Below are 23,662 nucleotides of genomic sequence, written 5' to 3' on the forward strand. Positions count from 1 at the left end.
TTAAAATAATATTTATTTATTTATTTATTAACAATATTCACAAGCTAAGTAAATTATGTATAATATATGTGTGAAAATCTTAATTACGATAGAAAGTATAATCAAAATATTTTAAATTAAAAAGACCCTATTGACTACCAAGGAGGCAATTCGAAATGAGATAAAAGAAATATGCAAAAATAGTGAGATAAAATAAACTCACGATACGAAAATCATCTCATAGACAGAAAATCCAAGGAAGAAAATAAGTCAGACACTAGTAGTCAGCATAACTCACATGCTACTCCGCGACGATTTTCGTCATCGAATATATGATTGCGGCGAGGTACTGCAATAAGATAGACGAAAAAGCGAATTGAGAGAAGATCTATGAGCTTGAAACTTCTTAACTATTTTCGTTTGGTCACCAGGAAAGAGCAGAACGAACAGATCGGGAAGGCTCTGAATTCGAAAATATGCTCCTACTAATATAATATACATATGTTATATTTACATTAACTAGCTTTAAATACTTCAATGTTTTGAACGCATCGTATATTATATGTAAAACAAAGAATTGTTAGAATGTCACAGATATAAATCAAAAAATCTAAATCAGATGTGCGTCGTGAATGTGTATATGCGTATACGATATACATATAATGTGAACATAAAACAAAAAAATGTAAAGTTTAGATCCTAAGATTTAAGATTTTATTAATTTAAAGAAGTTTAATAATTATAAAAATAGACATAAAATATCCTACAAGAATTTTATGTCGATCATTTATCCTTAGTTGGAAATATTTCTATAAAGAACTCTCTCATCCTTAACATTATTTTAAAGTTCTACTTCTAGAAAACTTTTTTCAAATTTTTTCTAATTTTTTATAAAATTTAATATATTTCTTATGTTCTCTTATGTTGTATATATTACGTAAATTAAAAAATAAACTAATTACATAAGGCTATTTTTCAAATTATTAGTCGTGGTGCCTTTTTACTCACGTTTAATTTGATATTGTTATTTTTGCCTCTTTTTCCCTTTATAATTTTGTTCATTTATTATAATTTATGCGCTTCACTGTATTCTAATATTTACAATATTTAAGTAATGATATTTAAATTAATCGCATAAATTCTTTATACTAGAATAGCTAAATAAAAATCGCGTCTCAATCTAAAATTCAAATTTTGTGTTCTTCAATATATCTGTGTTATTGCTTAAATAATTTCTCTGAGTCGTCAAAAACAAATATTTAAAGAAAAAAACTAAGTATACAATGCTAAATAATATAAAGTACATGCGTCGACATGATTTGAATTTTCTATTTTTCCCCTATATTCATAGGCCATTTTCATTTTAATATATTCGCCTATTTTTGTATAATGAAAGTTTTACTGCGAATTATACTCCGTATAGTTTTGCGAGAAAGGACTTTTAATTTGCTGAACATAAAGTTTTCGAACATCATAAAATATTACTTTTTCACGTGTATTTCTTAGTAAAGTTTTAACTTTTCAAATCATTTTTAACATTTTCTTGAATCCAAATTATTTTATTATTTAAATTAGATATTCAAACATTCTTGGAAGAATAAAAAACTTTTTAGTGTAGCGCTGATAGTAAAGCCGGACACAAATAGGTTGAAAATGAGCTTTCAAAAGCGTTATTCTATGGAAAAATGTATTACTGAAAAAAGTAATGAAAAATGTATTCCTATTTAATCAATATCAATCATATAGACATCATACAAAAACATATAGAAATATATGATTAATTGTAAGTATGTGAACATTCATAGAAATATAATAGATTCGTATAATCAAACTGTAATTTAAGATAATAAATGAGTTTGGCTTTGTACTTCCGCAAAAATAATTGCACAAGATAAATTTATGGATAATACCAGTATTTCTATAAAAATAATTTTTGTACCAATGAAGTAGATTAATAAATATAACGCAAATTAAATAATTCATGTATTTATACAGCGAAACGTGGTATTATGATAATTCTAATATTGTAATTTCCAGAGTAATGTGTATGATGTAAAGTGTATTATTAAAATGTAATAAACAAAATATGACATTGTAATGCGATTCTTAATGTGCCGTGAAAAATAAGTATATAATATTATTCAATTGACTCAATTAAATTTGTTTGGAATTATAAATTATTATTTAAACATTATGTATAAATTTTAAATTCAAATGAAAATTTATTAATAAGCTATGAAAGTAATAAATCCACGCGCGATATACTTAATAATATTTTAAAGGATCTGATATGTCAAAAGAAACGTCCAATTATTTATTCCAAATGTCAAATTCATAATACATCTAATTTTCAATCTTTTATTTCAAAGAAAAAGAAATATTTTGTAGCGGTATGTTTGAGAAGTACGATAAGAAAACTTTCATTCAAACAGCCTCCATATGTATTTTATGAACAACTCATGGCGAACTAGGAATATCTACGAGTAAATCAGTGCAAGATCGAGTGATGAAAGAGAAGTTTAGAAATTTTTTGCCTTCACGTTCGGCTCATCTATCTTCGCGTTATCTTTACGAGATAGCGCCATTTATGGGATATAGAGGTGGCCCGATATATCTGTGGGCATATATCGATGTAACTCGTGGCTGCCGCGTGTCTTCAACGACATCGTGACTGACGTACGCGCGCCATCTTATATAACTCTTTATGGTCTCGCGTTAGTCGCTCGAAGGTGAAAGTCAATTCACCTTTTATGTGTGCTACTGACGAGCCCTTTAATTAAGACTTGGCGTGTTTACGCGCTCGCAAATTTCGTTTTTTCTTCTCTCGTTCCCTCGCTCTCGCTCTAATCTGTCACTACTTGAAACTATAATTTGCATATGTCTATTTATGCTTGCGATCATTCTATGATTTGTACCCAAATTGTTATCTAAGGGTAAATTGTAATACTTATGATCTTTGCAAGCATTATGGAAAAATCAACATAAGAGCAAATTATCGTTCATACTTTCACGGATTATTTTATGGGTTATTCGACGGATTATTATTTCAAGACCATTTAATTTGGCATCTAGTCGATAACAACGCGATTATTTCCTTGAAAATATCTAAAACAGAGCATTTATATTATTAATTATCGATCTAATTACCAATCGATACAAAAAATATCTGTTATTATTTCGAAGCTGGTGAATTTTCATTCAAAATTATTGAAAAATTTAATATTGTATATATGAATTTATAATGTATTCTTTAAAGAGAATTTTATGAAAATAATAATTAATATATAAATAATATAAATAATTTTCAAATGTATGATAATACAAATATTATACCGCAATTTCTACTTATAACTGTTAATTTCAAGAAATATTTTTTTATTTTGCCTGTATTGATAAATATTTTCATCATTAACACATATTATATAAAGAAGATATTCACTTAAATGTAAACGTTTATGAATTAAAGTTTTAAAAGAGAATGAATCTATAAATGTCATTACTTATTCATCTAGAATTTTATTTGATTTTTTTTATTTGATTTACCTAATATAATAAAGAATATCAAGGACTACTGTAATCTATGTTTTTTTTTTTTTTTTTTGTTGAATTATTCATATTTTCTTCCAACCAAAATTCTATTTTTCATTATTATACCTTAATCGTAATTAATATTTTTAGATAATTAAAATAGTTAGTTTTAAATTATATAACTGTTATGTTAATCTATAAATCTTATTATTATTCCGCATATTGCTTTTAAAATAAATTTTTGTTAATAAAAAAACAAAGCCCGATACACATTAATATAATAAGGATATAAAGTAATTTATACTATTTTGTACGATAAAATAATTTTTTATATTAATAATAGATTGAGTATTCAATATTGTTAAATGACTACAGCGAAATTAAATAGATAAATTTACAATCGTTTTTTAACACCTTCTTATGAATATATAATTTTGTCTTATTTTGAGAATACATTGAATTTTTGGCTTGCAGTTCGAAATTAAGTATTTAAATAATTAAAAAACAATTTTAAATATTTAAAAGATAAATGAAACAAGATCTATATTTCGCAGATAGTTTTCGGTACTATTTTGAATCAGAGTCAATCTAATTATTTCAACGTGAGAATTCAATTACGGAACTGTGCGTTACCATTTATTTATTTATTTTTTTTTTTTTTTATTCACAGAACCTCTTTTATGAGTGAGTTACATGTTTTGTGATTTCTCAATTTTACTGTTTAAACCATTCAGCTGATTATTGTTCATATTAAGCAAATGTAATACACTAGTATACGTCGCTATTATAATCTATAACTACATTCTCAACTTATAAAGTTACTGGCTACAATATGTCAAGAAATCATGTAATATGATTTATATCTTTATATTAGCGATTGATTCGTGTTTCATAATAACGAATTAGTAAAAACATCCATCATCAAGTTATTGATCTAATCCTTGTGGAAACCTTATTAATTTGACCTTTAGCTGCTTTCGTAATGTTTTTCCAAATATACTTTCTAGTTAATCATCTTGAGCTTAAATTTTCATAAGATATAGATTGATAATATTATTCGAATAAATATTTTAAATGATAAAATCGTACATTATGAAAACGCGATTTACTCGCTATCGGCATTTGTAGCACTTTCACGAATTATTTTATAAATACGTTTACTAATATTATATAATAATTTTAAGTAATAATTTAATGTAATATTATGAAAATTTTTATTTAATATTATTAGAATATTAATTCATTTGTTATTTTAATTTATTAACATTTATCTAAATAAGACGAATCTTTATTTTGTAAAAAATACAGTGATACTATTTACAGAAAATTAAAATCTGAAGAAGTAATTTCTCATATATTGTTTATTAGCCATGTTTTACGCGTAAATTCTTTTTCATATTAATATAGCTGTGCTCTCATTTTCATTTCATTAACATAGTGTCTTAAGTAGATTGACCTTTTAAATCTTATTATTTCCAGGAATAATTAAAAACTCCTTTCGAAATGACGAATAGTCGAATGTAGTGTAAGGTGCAAAAGCAAATTAACAAAACTTGAAAACTAACATATAACTTGCAGTGAAAAGAAATTTTTTTTATTTGATGATACTACTTTTTTTAATATCATTTATCGAAAGAAATTTTCTATTGTTTATGTTAAGTTCAAGAAAGTAAAATTATCCATATTAGCTAAAATTAAAGACAAAATATTATTCATCACATTTCGCATTGCTTCTAAACTTTTTAATATGACAGTATTTTATGTTTAAATAGTTGGATATTAATTATCACCATTATGACTAAAAAGTAAATCATTACAATGAAATATAGTATTGCAATAACTTATACCATTATTCGATGTTAGCAAGTTGTTTAAAATTATGATTACATCTTAGAAATTTTATATTCGATATAAATATCCAACTAAATTAAAATGACTATTCATGAGCTTATGAAGCGATGAACATAAAATATAAAATTTCCTCTGTTTTAAAATAATACTAACTTTATAAAACAATTTGTAAGTTTTCTAATAGATGCGTCAATTATTTAGATATCTAAAGTATAAGATATTATTTCTCGTAATAATGTTATCTGCAAAATAAGAATCAGGCATAAATTTAAAAATTTTCGAATTACACTTTAATGCATTTTCATACTTGATAATTCATGAAAATAGTAATTTTTTATGCATTTAAAGTATTTCTGTCTTAATAGAATATTTGTAGATATTTAATTATGTAATTACATGATAGGTATAATCATGATGAGGACAAAGTAGTTTATAAAATGTTAAATATTGTTTATTTGGAGCTTATTAAATTAAACAATAAGTAATATTTTTGCCAAACTGTAAAAATGGCCAAAAATGTATGGAATTGTATAAAAAAATTTAAATTAAACATTCGTTATTATCGTTATTAAAAAAAGCCATTATAATATATTCATCTCGGTGTATACACTTGACATTAAATTATTACGCTACTTATAATTTAATATAAAAAAAAAAGATAAACAATGTATTTATGATAAAACTACCGAGAAAAGTTTTAAGATATTTGAACAAAAATATTACTGCAGCTCTGAAAACCTTTAAAAACTTTTTATACTCTACACTTCAAACTTTTTACCGCTTTCGAATTTCCTACTTTTTCTTTTTCCCAACTTCTCTGTTTTCTTATCGCTTTTAACGGCTGCTGCGAACAAGATGTTCGCTCAACATATCTAAGCTAAACTTATCACTGCATTAATTACTTTGAACTTGACTTAAAATCCAGATAAGAGATCATCGGCTAAGTTTTTATGAATCTCATTATGTGCATCAAGCAATATATAATGAAAATAGTTTAATATAAGGTTGCAAAAAAATTAAATAAAATGGCTTGCAATCAAAATACAATGAAAATAATTTGAACTCATTATTATCGAATTGTAATCAGCTGAAAATCTTTAGTTATTTTAAATGAAAACTGCGATTTTGTAATGTTAAATTAAACCTCTTAAACCTTCTCAGTTGTGGTTTCAAGCAGTATGATGCAGTATTACAGCGTTCACCCGCCGGTAATTTTATTAAAAAGAAAAGAAAAGAAAAGAAAAGAAAAAAAATTGAATTATCGAGTAAATAATTTCTTACATTAACGAGAAATTTATTAAATGTTTTAAGAGGAGAGTATTTTTACAGTTATCCAGTTGCTAATTAGTAAAAGTAAACTTAATTTCAGATAATTACTTGCATCCGTCAGTGCATTCATATTTTATCGATTACCAATTATCATAAAATAAACGACAAGAAGATTAAAAGTTATAATATATAGAATTCTGCAACTAGATCATATATGTATATAGACAAACATATATATATATATATATATATATATATATAGACGAAGAGCATCATCCATACTGGATATTGGGTCAAATAAATTAATAAATAAGAAAAATATTTAAGTCCACTTTACACTAAGTAACGATCGTAGGCTACAAAACAATAATTCCAAAGATTTATGTTAATCCTACATAATGAAACTTAATTGACATTCCAATATCGCCAAAATAATCTTGCAATTTCAACGTAAACGGCAGACATTTAATTATCAATTATGCACAGCATTATATTAATCGAGTATCATCGAGATCTCTTGCGCTGTAAGCATAAAAACAAAAGCTCGCACTCGATAGGCAGGAAAGGGTGCCAGCAATCACGTAATAACAATGGCGCCTTGTATCATTCCACCGCGCAAAGCTTATTTTTTTCCAATTCGCGAGATCGCGCGTGACAATGCACGCCGCTACATTACATTAAGGGTCGTCGGTCGCGCAAAGCTAATTGGTCGATAATCTGCGTAAGGCTGTTGAGAACTCGTTAATTAGCTTGTCTTGCACGAGCACTAAGGACAACGATGAGGGCGTGCGTGGATGCTGGATGGGTATGATAGAAGGGAACTCGGTAAGGCACGTGCGATATGACTCGCTCTTACAATAATTAAACAGCGGTGAGCGTTTCGTTATAATTTGCACTATCAGTTTCATCGATTCTGGTGCTCCTCACTGCAGCGGTAAATAATAAACATTAATAATAGCTGGTAATGCCGAATTTAAACACGGGAGCTTGTATTTAAACACTATTACGCTTGGATTAATATCAACTTTTGACTGAAATTACATTGATAATACGCTTGTGAGAAAGAGTGGTAAATTATATTTTTTACACTGTTCAAAATATTTCATACGCAACATATATCAAATTTTGAAATGCAATATATTGAAAATGTTCTAAATTTGCCAAGAATTTGCGCTCAGCCATTGTCCCTATACAATCTACATACCAGCACTAATGAACAATATTCATTATGCGTGAGTTTTGAAAGTGTACATTGTAGTCTATAATTTCAGAGAAGTTTTGACTATAAATAAAACATTAATAACCGTGACTTGATAGAGGATACAATTAATTTTTTCAATTATTCGACAAACAAATAATTATTAACATTATAAAATTAGATGTAAATAAGAAGAACCAGTGTTTAATGATTTTAATTTGAATTTTATTATATTTTTCGATTTCTGGAAATATTTATTATTCTAACTCGATATTTCCGCGTATTTAGACAAATGACGTTCTCACACAATCGGATAGAAATTCTCTAAAATGAGAACAAATATGTGTCTCCTATGGTTTATGTGAGTGTTTTCAGCAAGGATATAAACATTTACAAATATTATATTAAAAATAATTACAACATACTTTTTAAAACAATGAAATTATCATGATCTTTTACATTCTTACAAATATTATTCTTACAAAAAATATATAATTATATTTCAAAAAGCTTATTCCATAATTTCAACTCACGATCATATGCTTTACATAAATGAGATATTCTACATTAAATAATGAAGTCAATGTAATTAAATCAATTACTGATAAAACTTTCTTACAAAGAAAATATTATTCTGCGCCTCCCGATATCTGCGCACATCAATAGTAATATGTGAATTTAAAGTTATATAAATCTTTTAAATCCGTTAAAAAATACTTTTATATAAATTAATTCCTTCTCAAATAATACTATTCGTTTACTATAGCTTCAACATATTAGAATTATTGAAATTAAATTTTACAAAAAGCAAACCGAGAATGTTAATTATACAATTTTAATCGAAACTGCTTGTAGTTATCATTAAAAAAAAAACTTTTACTGAAACTAGAATAATTTACAAGTCAAAAAAGTTAAGTTAAAAACTCTTTTATTACTAAGGTGACTCCTTTAAATGTCGCTTAAATCAATGTTCGTGTGATTAAAACTTATAAATTTTTTTATTATAAAATTTATATACATTAAAACGTAAATTCTTGAATCTTTATTATAAACTATTAATTAGGAAGTATATTTAAACTATTACTATATACAGTGAATTAATACGCTATATTGTTTTAATTTTCAATTTTATCTAATGAATTTATAAATATCATTATAACAATGTATAAAGTACTCCGAGATAATGCTTTTTATGTTTCATGTAACTAAATTGTACATAAAGAAAAATAAATAAATTTTATATATTAGTTATTATATTATAAAGCTTGTACATGAAAAAATAATGTGTTAAAGTATTATTATTGAGTAAACAGTACATAAAAAATTCATAAAATAATTTCATATAATTTTTTTAAAAGATGACTGTTACTATTAGATATCATGCTAAATAGTAATTAACATTATTAATTTTTTGGAATGAAATTTATATCTTTAACTTCTATAGATGAAAAACATTGCCTTAATATTTAAATATAATTTTAATTAATGAAAGAACAAAATTTGTATTAATAATAAATATAATATATTAAACCTATATATATATTTTTTTTTTTTGCACTACGTATATATTACTGCTAACTTTTACGTATTGCGTCACTTATATAAATACATGTCTTAAGCGACTTATATTCTATTATAATCAATCTAATTTAAAATAAATAATTTTATATATTATTATATTATATATATATATATATAATTCTGGCTGGCAAGCTTAAAACTAGAGATGATATTCTATTAAATTTGACCGTATATTTTCAATATATTCTTGCGTAGTGCAAAAATTCACGCACGTTTTAGTCATCTTATGTAACGCCAGTAATGTCTTTACTTGAAAGATAGAGAAACACTGGAATGCTCTTCGGTATTCAATTATTTTCGAATTCTCAATATGGCTTCTACGTGACTTAGACCAGGCATTTTTAGCAATACGGTATAGCAATGTAGTAAGTATAAATGCTAGTTTAATTAAGTGGAAAATTCACTTTTATTTCACATTTTTAACGATATTGAATTCTAGAAATTTTGAATGATCTCCCTTATTGTGGTATGTTTTTGCTCTTCCGACAAAGGCTTTTTCAAATTCAATATATAAAAGCTTTATCTTCATATTGATGACATGTTAGTAAACTCTGGAGATTAGACATATTTTATAGAGTTAATATCGTATTGTGTGACTGTTGCTGGTACAATTGACGTCCCTAGCAAACAAGTTTAGTTTGGGTTAAAAAATAAATAATGCATCGTATGAGTAAAATAGAATAATAAATATAATAATAAAAATAAATATAAAAACAAATTCTTCCGTATAAATAAATAAAGAGACGTAAAAATAGTATCCATTATTATAATTAATTAGTAAATTGAACTAATATATGATTACGTAATATCTTATAATTTATAATTGACTGTTTAACTGGTCGTTAATGGATGAAAATTCGTTTCTAATTTTATCTTCAAAGTAATTTGAAATTGAAAATATCTTATTAAAAATATTATTGTAGAACTAAAACGTAAAACCAATAGTGTTTTAAACGTAATGTAAAACTCTATTTTAGTACTATTTCTTAAGATGTTTTCTTAATCTTAAAGTAGTTTTTAAAGATTTTACTAACAATGACAGTGGATAAAATTAGAAAACTAATTGTAATAAGTTTAAAAGCTATAAAGTGCAAAAAATATTAAAATATTGAATATATATTATATAAAAGAGATCTTATAAATTATAACTTTAACAATTATAAAACAGAACGATTGTATTATATCTCTATTCTTTCAAAAAATTAATAATCTAATATTTTAATGTATTTGAGAATTAAATTATTCTTTAATATAAAACATTTATTACCAATAATATTTCTTGAAATTCCTTTATAAATAAATTACTATCACTATTCATTAAGAAAATTAATTAATATTTCATTCATATTTAATACCTTAGTTGAATTGCCCTCTTTTATAACGTTTTGTCTTCAATTCAGGAGTACTTTAAAATTTCATTATCACTCATAAGTATTTATTTAAATGCATACAACGCGAATTATAGACATGTCCACCCATTGAAATTAGCAACGTCAGTCTGACTTTGAAGGGTATTGACCATTCATAAAATTCATACACTTCATAAATACTTTTTCGGTAATTAAGAACTGTTGTAATCAATTAAAATCTCTAATATTATTTAATAATTTGGAATTAATATCAAAGAACCTTAATCATATATTACACAACAGTTTTAATCTTTGATAACAGAATACTGAAGAAATAATACAAATACTGATTGTCAAACACAAACTTCATAGAAAATCATTGAAAATATCCATGCCACTTTGCGTAATCAGTATTTTCATGATTTACTATCTGTTAGACAAAATGAATGTAAAAATTATGCAACAGTCGAGTAAAAACCTACGTCTAATGCAGTTCTTTCATCATATATCTTGTATTCTGAAAGTAGTTTCGATTTTGTTATTTAGTATAAAGATAGTGAGTCAAACAATAATTGACTTTCGCGTTAAAGTATATTAATATTTAAAACATTTTTTGTAATTTATAATATTTATAATATACGAATTTGTATTCATAAATAATAAACGAATTGATTAGTTTGCACGAAATATTTTGATAACCTATATAACTATATATATAATTTATGAACTACAATTTGTAAAAGTCATTATAAAATAATTTCATTTCAAATTCAGTGATATTTCTTATTATGTCAAAACAAATTTTTACAATAAAATGATTATATATTTTCTGATAGTTTTTCAAAATGAAATTCTGATTTTATTACACCCTTAATTTTAAATAAGCTAATATTTAAATCAATATTTTTAAAATGATATAATTTAGAAAATTCACTTTATTATAATTTAAATTGACTATTTAATTAAAAAATACACTTTCAAAAAACAATAGTTATAAAATTATTTATTTCACAGTCAAATAAATAATTCTTCTGAAATTTTTCGAAATGCTTATTTTGCTTCAATTATGTTTTATTTTTCATTTATAATTATCTTTTACGTAGATTAAAATTTTTTTCAATTACACAATAGTAATTTTGTTGAATAGCTAATTTTTAATATATTTATATTTACGCTACTACTCATAAAACTCCGAAAATGATAATAATTATTCGAGTTATAATTAAATTTATTAGTATAATCTTTATTTAACTTTATATCAAAAAGTGATGGAAGATTTAATCCCAAGCAGAGTGATATTGGCTTTGCTGTTTTTCGCAGCTTTTCACTAAAATTTATAATTATAAATGCAAAATTAGTTATACTATTCGGATTAAATATTTAGGTTTAAGACCAGATAAGCTGCGACATTAACAATTTTTCTCTTTTCTGGACTTTACACATTTTGATTTTCAAGAATTCCATTTCACTTGAGTTTAATATCAACCGCACAAGTGCGCTTTTCATTAAATTTGAAAGTTCATGGCAGTCGGGGACGCTTCTTCTTGAATTTAGCCGCATTTCATTAAGTGACGAGTGGCAAGACGAAGCAACTCTTTAAAAAATCGCATTAAGTTTGCGTACTAGTAAAATTTACTTGTCATGTTTAACAGGAAAAATACCAGTCAATTTTGTGGATTTTACATTTTTGGAATAAAGACCTAATGTATTTACAACATAAAAATTAAAAGCTTGTAGCCTTGTTCCCGTGAATAAATTAAACAAATACAAATACATATGGTCGGAAATTTTATTTATTCGAGATAAACTTATTTGATGTCTGTAATATATATCCCATAATAATAAATACATATAACTTCTTCTTATAAATATATTCTTGATTTTAAGTAACGATTACGTCTGATTATCTTTTAATAATCTAATATTATATCTGAATTTTTTTCCAAATAATCGATCTACCAACCATCTATAATTTTTCTCACTTCCGTCTTCAACCCTCAACTCTACCGTCGTACTCGTCTTTTTTATCACGATCTTAATTCTACTCTCTGTCTCTTTCTTCTTCATATCTGTGATTCTTGCTGAGCTACATCTATATCTCGACTTCTCTCTCTCTCTCTCTCTCTCTCTCTCTCTGCAGTGCCCACTCCGCAGTAAAATCTCCGCAGAGATTTCTATCTATTCTCCACACTTTTCTCGCCCTGTCTTTTCTTATGCTCTCGCTATCACTCATATAGAATTATTGTAGCGCTGCACTATCATAAAAATTACTTTTTGTATTTTTATATTGTTGTACAGATTTTTATTCTTCAAAAATAAAATAAAAATTTTCAGAAATGAAAGGTATAATGATATTTCCATTATCGATATTAAAAACAAAAATTATGGTGTATTTTTGTAGAAATAGTGAAAAGTCTGTATACTGTTGACTGTTTATTAAAAAAGAATATATTTAAAAATTACATATAAACATAAACATTGACATTCATGAAGCATTTATCATAACGTTCTTCATAATATTCATCGTCACTGTATATTTGAAACTTGATGAAATTTATTATTAATAATTATTACATATTGCAATTTTACAACGTATTTCTTAATTAACCTTTTCGTATATATATTTAGGTTTGAAATAATAATAATAGCTATAAAGTGAATTAAGATTACGTATAGTAAGTGCTTGTGCTTTCGACCACTTTTCCCTTTTTTCTGTTTGTTTTTTTTTTGTTTTAATTCAGTAGCAATACGATTTTGCAGCTACTTTCTCTCTCGCTTAACTTAATAGCGTGCGATCATTTTTATTGTACATATCTCTCGACTATACTTGTCTAAAATAGAGTCATAGAACGTGAGGGACGGAGGAGGGAGAGCGAGAACGTGATGGTCTATCTGAACGCATAGAGAAAGATGAATTTTTCTCTTTTTTTTATAACTTACACAAAGAAAGAATATCTACGTCTATGTACTCATGTACGCATGTACGTTTTAGGAATTCATTTCCCCGTGGAACACCAGCAGTATAACGGAATTTATTTTTGAGGATCCTTTTGCAGGCAAATGGGAAAAATGCGCGACTCAATGTATAACATTTAGATATGGAGATAAGTTCCCTCTCGACCGTACTAAATTTACAATATACTATGGAATTTTACAAGCTTTATTGAACGATTCCGATATTTTGGTATTAAATCTGCAATTTACGTGTTTCAGGTAGATTGGAATATTTACAGTAGTAAAGTGAGGAAAATACATAGAATTCTAGAATAAAATTAAATATTAATAGTTAATGCAAAGAAAAGTATTAATGCATAGAGTAATTAAACAAAATAAATCTACATTGTATATTTCCTAAGATAAGCAAGATTTCAAAAACAATAAACAATATCCAATAACTTTTATTCTACATTTATATTATATTATATTATTATATAATATATATTATATGTATATTACATACATTTATTCTAAATTAATTAATGATTAATTAACTTTATACACATTAATTAAGTAATAAAATATTCTTTTAATTTTGCACACTATGTGTTAGAAGGCATTTTCTCTTATTAATTAATTTAATTAAATTTAATCTTTTTAAACTCTTATACAAAAAACCTTTGTAATAAACTCTTATTCTGCACTACTCTATTATATTAATAGTAAATCATATACAAAATGAATTTTGAATGCACAGAATCATAATGTATATATAATAAATCTATTAATATTTAAAATGATTAAATTTTTAAACATTATAATGCAGCTGCAGTTACTATTTGTAATATTATCATTCTAATATATTATTTAAAGATCTACTTGTTATTGGAATATTTTAAGAAAAATATATATTTTAAAATTTAATATTATATTAATAATTAAATTTAATATTAATATTATAAATTTAAAATTTATTTTAAAATACACTATTGTATCTTGTATTGTATTATCATGATAATAATTTAAAGATATTTTAGTTCAAGTATTTATAAAGAAAAGTGTCTAAATAGACCGTCATATTTTTCTAAACTGTAATGAAATGTTTTAATTAATATCTCAAGTTTTCAAGATTATTTCTTTGAATGAGATAAATCCGGAGAATAGTACTTTATTTAAAAGACAACATTCACTTATCCTCTGTACAATTAAATACTTCACTATAATCCATCTTTACGAAGATTAGTTTTCAAAACTTAATCGTAACATTTTAATAAGTATTTTTAATATTTATATCATTTCAATAAAGAAAATTATCAATGTTAGTTGTTTATAATAATCTTCATTATATTCATCTGTTCGTTCAACTTATACAACATTAATGAAATACACTGCACAAATGATTTGCATTTATAAATCTATTTATTTACTTATTTATTTTAACAATTTAACTGGCACACAATAAGCTTATATACAGAATTCTTACACAGAATTTATTGTATGTAGATACTATTCATATTTATATACATTTATTTTCTTTTTTTACAATCTAATGCAGATCCACATAATCTCTGAATGTTTCATTAGGAATTATATACAATACGTGTCAATAAGGAAACTATCATTGACGGATTTGCCTACTGTCAAGAATAAAGGATATGTGAAATGTGTATTACATAAGGTGCTAATGTGACGTACGCGTATTCGCAAGCGAATAACAGAAAATGCGAAGAGAAGGAAATATGAATAAAAGGGTAGAATAGTTTACGTAAAGTATACCGAAGCCAGAAATGCAGAGAAAGTTATAAGCTCCAAGAATCCCGTAGGACGTGACCCTGGCAAATGAGCCAGCGGATGCAAATCAATCCCAGGACGCAAAAGGATCTCTCTCGCGTGCTTCAAATTGTGCACCAACGCCCCGACAATCCCTTTTCCAGCTTCTAGCTCAACGTACCCCCAGGGCACGTCGTTGTAACGACGTAGGCCCACTCTATGTAATGCACATCAAGTAAAGACCGTGTTTTGTGCCAGCTGTCGCGTCGGCCCCAACGAGGAGATATCGGTAGAAGCGGCGGAAGTGAGCTTTTACGCTCGTTGCTGCTTGCGTTGTCGTTCATGACAAGCCGAAACGCCGGGCGTCAAGTAGGTCCAAGGCTATGCATAACAGCCGCGTATGGCCTGTTATATATTTATTCCTATTGGAGAACCGACTCGATCCTTGCTCGCGAAAGAATGTATCCTGTTGGTACGGTGAAATGTGGAATTATTGAGGAAGGGGCATTGCGCTTCGTTAAATATTCTTTCTTCGCAGAGAGCCTTGGCGCTTCTACAATACATTGGATTTAACTATTCATTGAATTTAAAACTGCTTCTTAATTATCTATTGCTATTATTATTATTATTATAGTCCTATTTACGACTTAGAAGTTCATTAATTCTTTACAGAATTGAATGCATATTACTGCAGGAGTATTATTCGAAAGTAAATACTCGATTAATAATTACAAATAATAATGAATTTATAACTTTCACAAAAGCCATTTATAATTGATAATAACAATAAAATAAATTATAATACTACAATTTGATTTATAATTATAATGTTGTAATTTTCGTTTATTTTCAACTATAACTATTATATCGATACAACGATTCACATTATTAATACAAATGTTTGTAAATTATTCGTCAAACTACGATAGGAAACATGATAAAATATTTATCAATTAATCTAATATCTTAGTATGTCGATATACCCAATATATAAAATTTCGAATGCTATAAACTATTCTCTCACACCTATTCGCACAAATACTCGCACATCTCGCAAACCCAAAAACACAGACGAGCAAACGCACACAGAGTATTACAATATATTATCTAAATATATTCTAAAGCTTTGAATCTGCAAATTCAATCACCTTTTTAATCTAAATAGCGCACGATTTATTATATACAGTAGTTATCTAAATCAAATTTAAATAAACGTATAATACTATAGGAATAATTAAACATTACAATATATATGCATAAATTGTATGTATATGCATTATGCTTTAAAAATATCGATTAATATATTTTAGTATTTATAAGAAAAACAAATAAAAAAAAAAATTTGATACAATTGATAAATTTTAATGTAATTTACACAATTTTCACGAGTTAAAATAAAATAAAAATTTATCATGAATAAACACAATTTTCACACATGCAGATTTAAATTTAAATTAAAATCCAATCAGAGAATCTTAAAATCATATGTTATTATTATTTTAAAATTTATATAGATTGTCACATTTTAATATTATATATCATAAACAGGAATAGGTAATTTTAGCTGCAATAAAAATTTTCAATCTTTGATAAAATTAACACTGTGGTAAATAATATGTTTGGCAAATAAAAACTTCTTTAAAATCATGTAATTAAAATATTTTATTTGAATTGAACATCAAATAAATTCAATATTATTTATATTACTAAAATTTACATTTATCGAAATACTGTATTATAATTTAATACTTAACATTCGTATTGTAAATTAAATTTTCACGAAAAATTTTAAATTATCCGTATAACTTGTAATTTGTATAATGTTTAAGAACAATTTTAACTGATATGATTAACTCGAAGAATTATATAAAATATACGTATATCAGATGAAACAATTTTACTAAATCCTACTAAATTCTTTAGTTGAAAAGTGACAATAAAATTAAGTCTTTGTGAATGTTTTACAAACTAGACGGTATAGAATTAAATAGAAGCAAGTTCAGATACTATAACAATACATTAAAAAATAAAACAAAAAACAAATGAATAATTCGTATTAAAAAATGAAAAACAATTCAATCTAATTTCAAGAGCATAAAATGTTATATTGTAATTGTTAGGTTTTTCATAGCGTTGAACTGTCAAAGTAAACTTGCGAACTTTATTTCATAAATGTATTTAATATTCATGAGCTGCATAAATACTTGTTCGCATTGTCCACTTAACAATAATACTTTTTTTGTGAAACACTCATAATAGTCCTTTTTATTTATATTTTTCATAAATATATATACTAAATTTTTTTTCTTAATTATATTATCATTCATTGTCATTCATTATGACCATTTTAAATTAACTCGCCTCTTTGCTAAGTAAGGAATCAACACAATCTTGCAATTCTGTTAATCGAAAACTTCTTCAGAATTTCGAATAGACGCTCAGTTAGATTTACAGACTTTAATATTAGAGAATTTAATATTCCAAATGAAGATCTGCAATTTTCATAAAAAGTTGAAACGACAGTACAAAGTATAGTTTAGTATGAGCGTAAACATTCACCAATACATGGACCCATTTTTAACGGTGAAACACTATAAAATGTCATGATATAAGGTCTGGAATATTAAGCATCGTATCACTATAGACGTATAGTAGTATAGTTTATTCGTTGCGTATATATTCAGAATGTAACAATATTCGCATACGGTCGTAATGTATGTTCATTTCCAATTACCGCGTGCGAAGCTAATCTATGAAGCTGTCATACATAAAATATACATTATTAGGTTACACTCCTTTTTCCTTCTCCATTGGATATGGTTTTCGGTCACGAAGTAGCGAGCTATGCCTTCAATCTACTCATTGTGCACGTAAACGCCATTAGCACATTTTAATTAAACAACTTCAAATATCATCTGATAATATTGCATGTATATATATATATATATATATATATATATATATATAAATGCAGATAAGCCAAAATTGTCGAAATATATGTACGAATATATGCCTTTGAGATAGTATGTGTGGTTGTACGCGCGCCTCTGAATGCGTGTGATATGAAAAAATATATATCCAAAATGGAAAATGTAGAAGTATTATCGTAAATTTTTTAGTCTACTATATAATTATATTATTATTATATAATTATAAAAGAATTTATACTTATTTAAAAGTCGTTTTTTATCCGACGTTATCGTGCTCATAAAGCTGTGTGCCTTTAAATTGTCTAACACTAATATTGCAAAGCCCAGCTATTCAATTATTTGCTATTTAATGTAAGTCACAGTTATGAGAATAACTGCTTTTAATATGCAAAGAATTTTGATAAATTATTGATTTCACTCAAACTTCGGTTTGAATTAAACTTCAATTTTTATGATCGCCATAATATTGCTATTCCCTATTACTTTCCAAAATCATATGTCAGTATATGCACTGTTTCCATCCTTTACGTAAGGTTATACTTCGCTTTGTATTTCAAAAATGAGCAAAAGTAAGTAGTGTCATAGATTGCTTGATTAGTAAATATTTGGCGTTCGCATCAGTCAATAAAATCAATATAAATTACAATTAGTTTAAATTACATTTTTACTTGTGTGAGATTATCGATGAAAAATATCGAAACAATAATATTAAACTAACATCAAAATACATTTATATTTTTGTTATATATGAAACTTTTAGATATGATCATTTTTCTACATCAATATCTTTATTATGTATTAATACTCTTTTATATACCATTTTATGTTTTAATTTTACTCGTTACTTTAACACATTATATTAAATACCTTAATCAAAAATTAATAATTTTACAGTTATATTTAAAATATTACTTCAAATCCAATATTCCCCATCCTTTCTCTTAATAAATGCAAAGCAATAAACTTGTACGATACTTGTGACGAAAATCAAGTAATTTCGATTATTAAGTGTTTCGCAAATTAATTAGTTGCAATATTGCCGTATTAGTAGTTCAGATAACGTGAAGGTTTGCTAACGAGGCACTTATTTCTCTCTTACCGTGTAGTTGTTACTTTTCCTCATGCTACATATTTTCTAAAAATCAAAGCAATGATTATTGCTAAGAACTTCAAAGTTTAATTATGCAAATAATTTAATGAGATATACATTATATTATGCTCAAATTTGAAATACGCAATTAGAATTACTGAAAAAACTCTTTACATTATTTCTATGTTTTACATAATAGTTTAATTATAAAAAATTTAATTAAAATGTTATTCGACAAAAGGCCTTACAGAAAAATGCTCTATATTTATATCCTTTACTTAATAATTAATTTTAAATTCAGTTGTAATTTTTCGATCGATATTTAATACATACAATCGCTATTCGAGTACTGATATAATTTATATGATTTATGCCGATAATTGAGTAATTTCATTATAATACGTATGAATATTATATTATATATATAATAAATATAATATTCTAATTGTAATTTTTTTTAAATATTTAATAATTACTTATATATCTTCAATTTTTATATGTATGGGTGTATATATATATATATATATATATATATAATTAATATGCATGTAATTGATATCTATATTATATGTATCGTTATTCCAGATATATCATATAATGCTATTAGTATCAATTGTATAGTGTATAGTGAATGATAATTGTGTAGTCTATTAAATTAGAAATTTTAAAGTATTGATTATTAACTTAAGATTAAGAAAAATGTCATAGAATTCTTATTAAAAATAATGTATTAAATAAATATATTGAAATAAATATAATTTCTTATACTAAGAAGTGATCTAACTTCTAATAATAATTCGCTGAATGCTAGTTTTATTCTTATCTTATTAGAGTACTACAACTCGCAAGACAATGAATTATGAGATTTTGATAATTTAGCATAATTTCATTAATGTTACATGATACATACACATCTGTATGAATTTTGTCGAGATTAATATGAATTCGAAACAATCAATTCTTTTTCTAAGCCGAATCTTATACGTATTGATTTATGCTGCGATGATTTAATATTATATTCACAATTAATTTACTTGATGAACTACTAGCTGCAACTTATAATACATATATCAGATTCGAACTATAAATGGAAAAAGAAAATGTGGCAAATGTAATCAAAGTTTGTAAATTTCTTCAATTTTATTTACAGATATGAATTGGAATCAGATAACTTGTACTCCGTTTCCTGGTATAAGGATAATGAACACATTTACAGCTTTTCAAGGAAGGAGATGAAAAAGCAGGTTTTCTCAGCAGAGGGCGTCAAGATTGATGTAAGTACTTCAAGATAAATCGACTGACCTTTCATGACATTAAATACCCTTCTTTTAGACAAAAGTAATCAAATTTTGCTTAATTTTATTATCCATCATTTTCACAAATTATTTCATGAAAAGCTTTGTTCGTGTTCACAAGTAATATTGAAGGGAAGAGGAAGGCGTGAATAGAGAGAGAGAGAGAGAGAGAGAGAGAGAGAGAGAGAGTTAGTAAGAGTAAAGGTGGGGTATAAAGAATGAATTCATGCTCTTTATTTTCTACTGAACCAGGAGTTTGCGTCATTTAAGATAAAATCGAATGACCTGTTTGATATAGAGACTAAGGATGAGCAGAATCCACCATGAGAGCTTTTCCTCGTATGAGACGTAAGGCTTAACCTTTAATAGTCCCGAAGTTTTTCGTGAGCTTGAGTCAGTTGATCTCTTCAAACAGTGGCAAGGGTACAAGAAGTAGTAAAACTCCTCGGATGGTCAGAGAGCTCGAGTGACCGAGATTATCTAATGCGCGGCACTAATGTACTTGGCTGAACGATTATTCGAGGAATATAGTACAATTATCGTTATACCATTTAATCTATATTGTATTTTCATAAAAATTGATATTTAAAAATGTACTTTGAAATATACATTGTGGATATTTCGATAATGCTCACTGATTAAAATTATAAAACATAAGTAATAAAGATGTCTAAATTACTAAATCAGTTGTACAATTAATTAATTTCGTTGTTTAAAAAATTGTTCATAATAGTTAATACTATTTATTAACTGTATATAAATATTTATCTTTTATCTAATAAACATATTTAATGTATAAGTAAATGACAGTGTATAAAATAATATAAAATTAAGATCTCCATAATAATAACAACAATTGGTGTTTTATTCTACAAAATACCTGAAATGTATTTTATGTTGCATATTCATTCTTAATCCTTTACTAAGTTTATAAAATAGATATACGATTTATTGAATTTTTACAAATTTATCTTATTTTATATTATTTGATCACACACTGAAGTTGTGTTTTGATTTTCTCGGCCCATATATGTCGATACGAATGTGTTGCGTTACTTCGACAAAGTGCACTCTAGAGCTTGATCTACGACCACCATCTGTACGAAAAATCTATCCGTTTCCTTTCTCCCACAAGTAGTGGCGAGTAAGAGTTTGTAAAAGAGTAAAAGTCTATATGAAACGGCAAGTAACTGCATGAAAAAGTTCGTGTGAGTGCAATCGGATCGTTTAAAATTGATGTCAGGAAAGTTCAATTTGATTGCTAGTTTTTATATATAGCTACATCCTACTATCATCTCTATTTTCTACTGTTCACTACTACTCTCTCACTGTTTTACGCCACCATTTTTATCCTTAGAAGTGGGAATTATAGAAAGGCGTGCAAGTCTTTGATTCAAACTGATCACACCACACGAAATTTAAAACAACCTAGGAATCCTCAAGTAAATATTAAAAGCTGACGGTTGAACTGTTCATATATTTATATAAGAAAATTAATCGTATTATAAATTAATAATGGAAATTATTTTTACTTTTTTTTAAGTTATGAAAATAAGAATAAACATTATTTTCGTAAATATTTTCTTAATTTTTTAACTAATTTAAATAATCATATACTGCAATTCAAACACATAAATGGATATTCTAAATTGAAACTTAGATCGACATTTTCAGAATATCAACAAATTCATTCAGAACTGACGGCGTTTATATTAATAAGTTTAAATTGAGGAAATCTTCAAATATTTTAATTTCTATGAAATAGTTTTAGTGCATTTAATTGATTGTATTTAATTATTTAATTATTACTCAATATTATTAAACGTAGATACGTATATCAATTTATAAAAATAATAATTAGAATATAACTAACATTAATTTAAATAATTATTTAAAAATATACATAAAATTAATGTTCTCTTTTATTCTATGCAACTTTAACACGTATTATCGAATTTCTACTATCTAAATATTATCAAATAATTGCTGTTAATACACTTTCCTATATAATAAATGACATAATTTTCAACTAAAAGGAACACAATGGAAAATACAACCATTCGTTAACTTTAATATATTTTTTCTAAAGCTACTTTAATCTCTTAACTCTTAAATCACTTAAATGGTTTCACAATTGAATAAATATTCTTTTTAAAATCAATAAATCATGAATTTATATATGTATAGAGCAATTTATTCCTATTAAAAATCGAATTGAATTTTTTTTCATTAATCAAATAATTATTAATTCCTTTCGTTTGAGTTGAAATACTTTAGAACTACTTTTTTTCTTCCTTTTTTTGAATCATAGACACAAATATTAATTAAAAATAATGAAAATCTTAATTTTTAAATAATATTACTATAGAAAAATTGTTTTCTCTCATACTTCCCGTGATTTCATTGAAACACTTCAATAAATTACATCATACTGTTAGACACTATTCTAGTGACATACCTACATGGGATCACGTTACAATATATTGAAATTGATGGCTCTGGAAATCATTTAATTTTATCACAATTAATATTATGACATCTTCACCAACTATTATTAACGTATGACTATGTTACGTATAAATAAATATGTTTTTTTGGTGAAACCGCTTCATTTGTTAATGTAGATGAACTATGTATACGATAAGTTTTCTCATTGTTTATGTTCACTCTAAATTCAACACAAGAAATATGCTCGCATATACCTAATATGAATAATAAATTTTGAGACGTTATCTCTATAGCATTGATAACAATAACAATGAACTTCTTTAAAAATATGTAATAATTATTTGTGAAAATTAAATAAATACATTTTAGAGGATATGAAATTTTTATAGTTCTATACACAGAATGGAGTACAAATGAAGAATAAAATACAATAATAA

The 23,662-nt window shown here is 25.5% G+C and overlaps 1 protein-coding gene across 1 annotated transcript in view; it reads left to right on the forward strand.

The window, feature by feature from the left end:
* Positions 1–23,662, forward strand: part of LOC105359319 (uncharacterized) — a 123,658-nt gene that overhangs the window by 50,643 nt on the left and 49,353 nt on the right. The window contains exon 2 of the mRNA XM_011495888.1: positions 20,633–20,756. Within this exon, the coding sequence (XP_011494190.1) occupies positions 20,715–20,756 (42 nt within the window). The 5' untranslated portion in view covers positions 20,633–20,714. The remainder of the gene's footprint in view (positions 1–20,632; positions 20,757–23,662) is intronic.

The sequence above is a fragment of the Ceratosolen solmsi genome, unplaced genomic scaffold (genome assembly GCF_000503995.2).
Source record: "Ceratosolen solmsi marchali unplaced genomic scaffold, CerSol_1.0 scaffold11, whole genome shotgun sequence".
Taxonomy (NCBI): domain Eukaryota; kingdom Metazoa; phylum Arthropoda; class Insecta; order Hymenoptera; family Agaonidae; genus Ceratosolen; species Ceratosolen solmsi.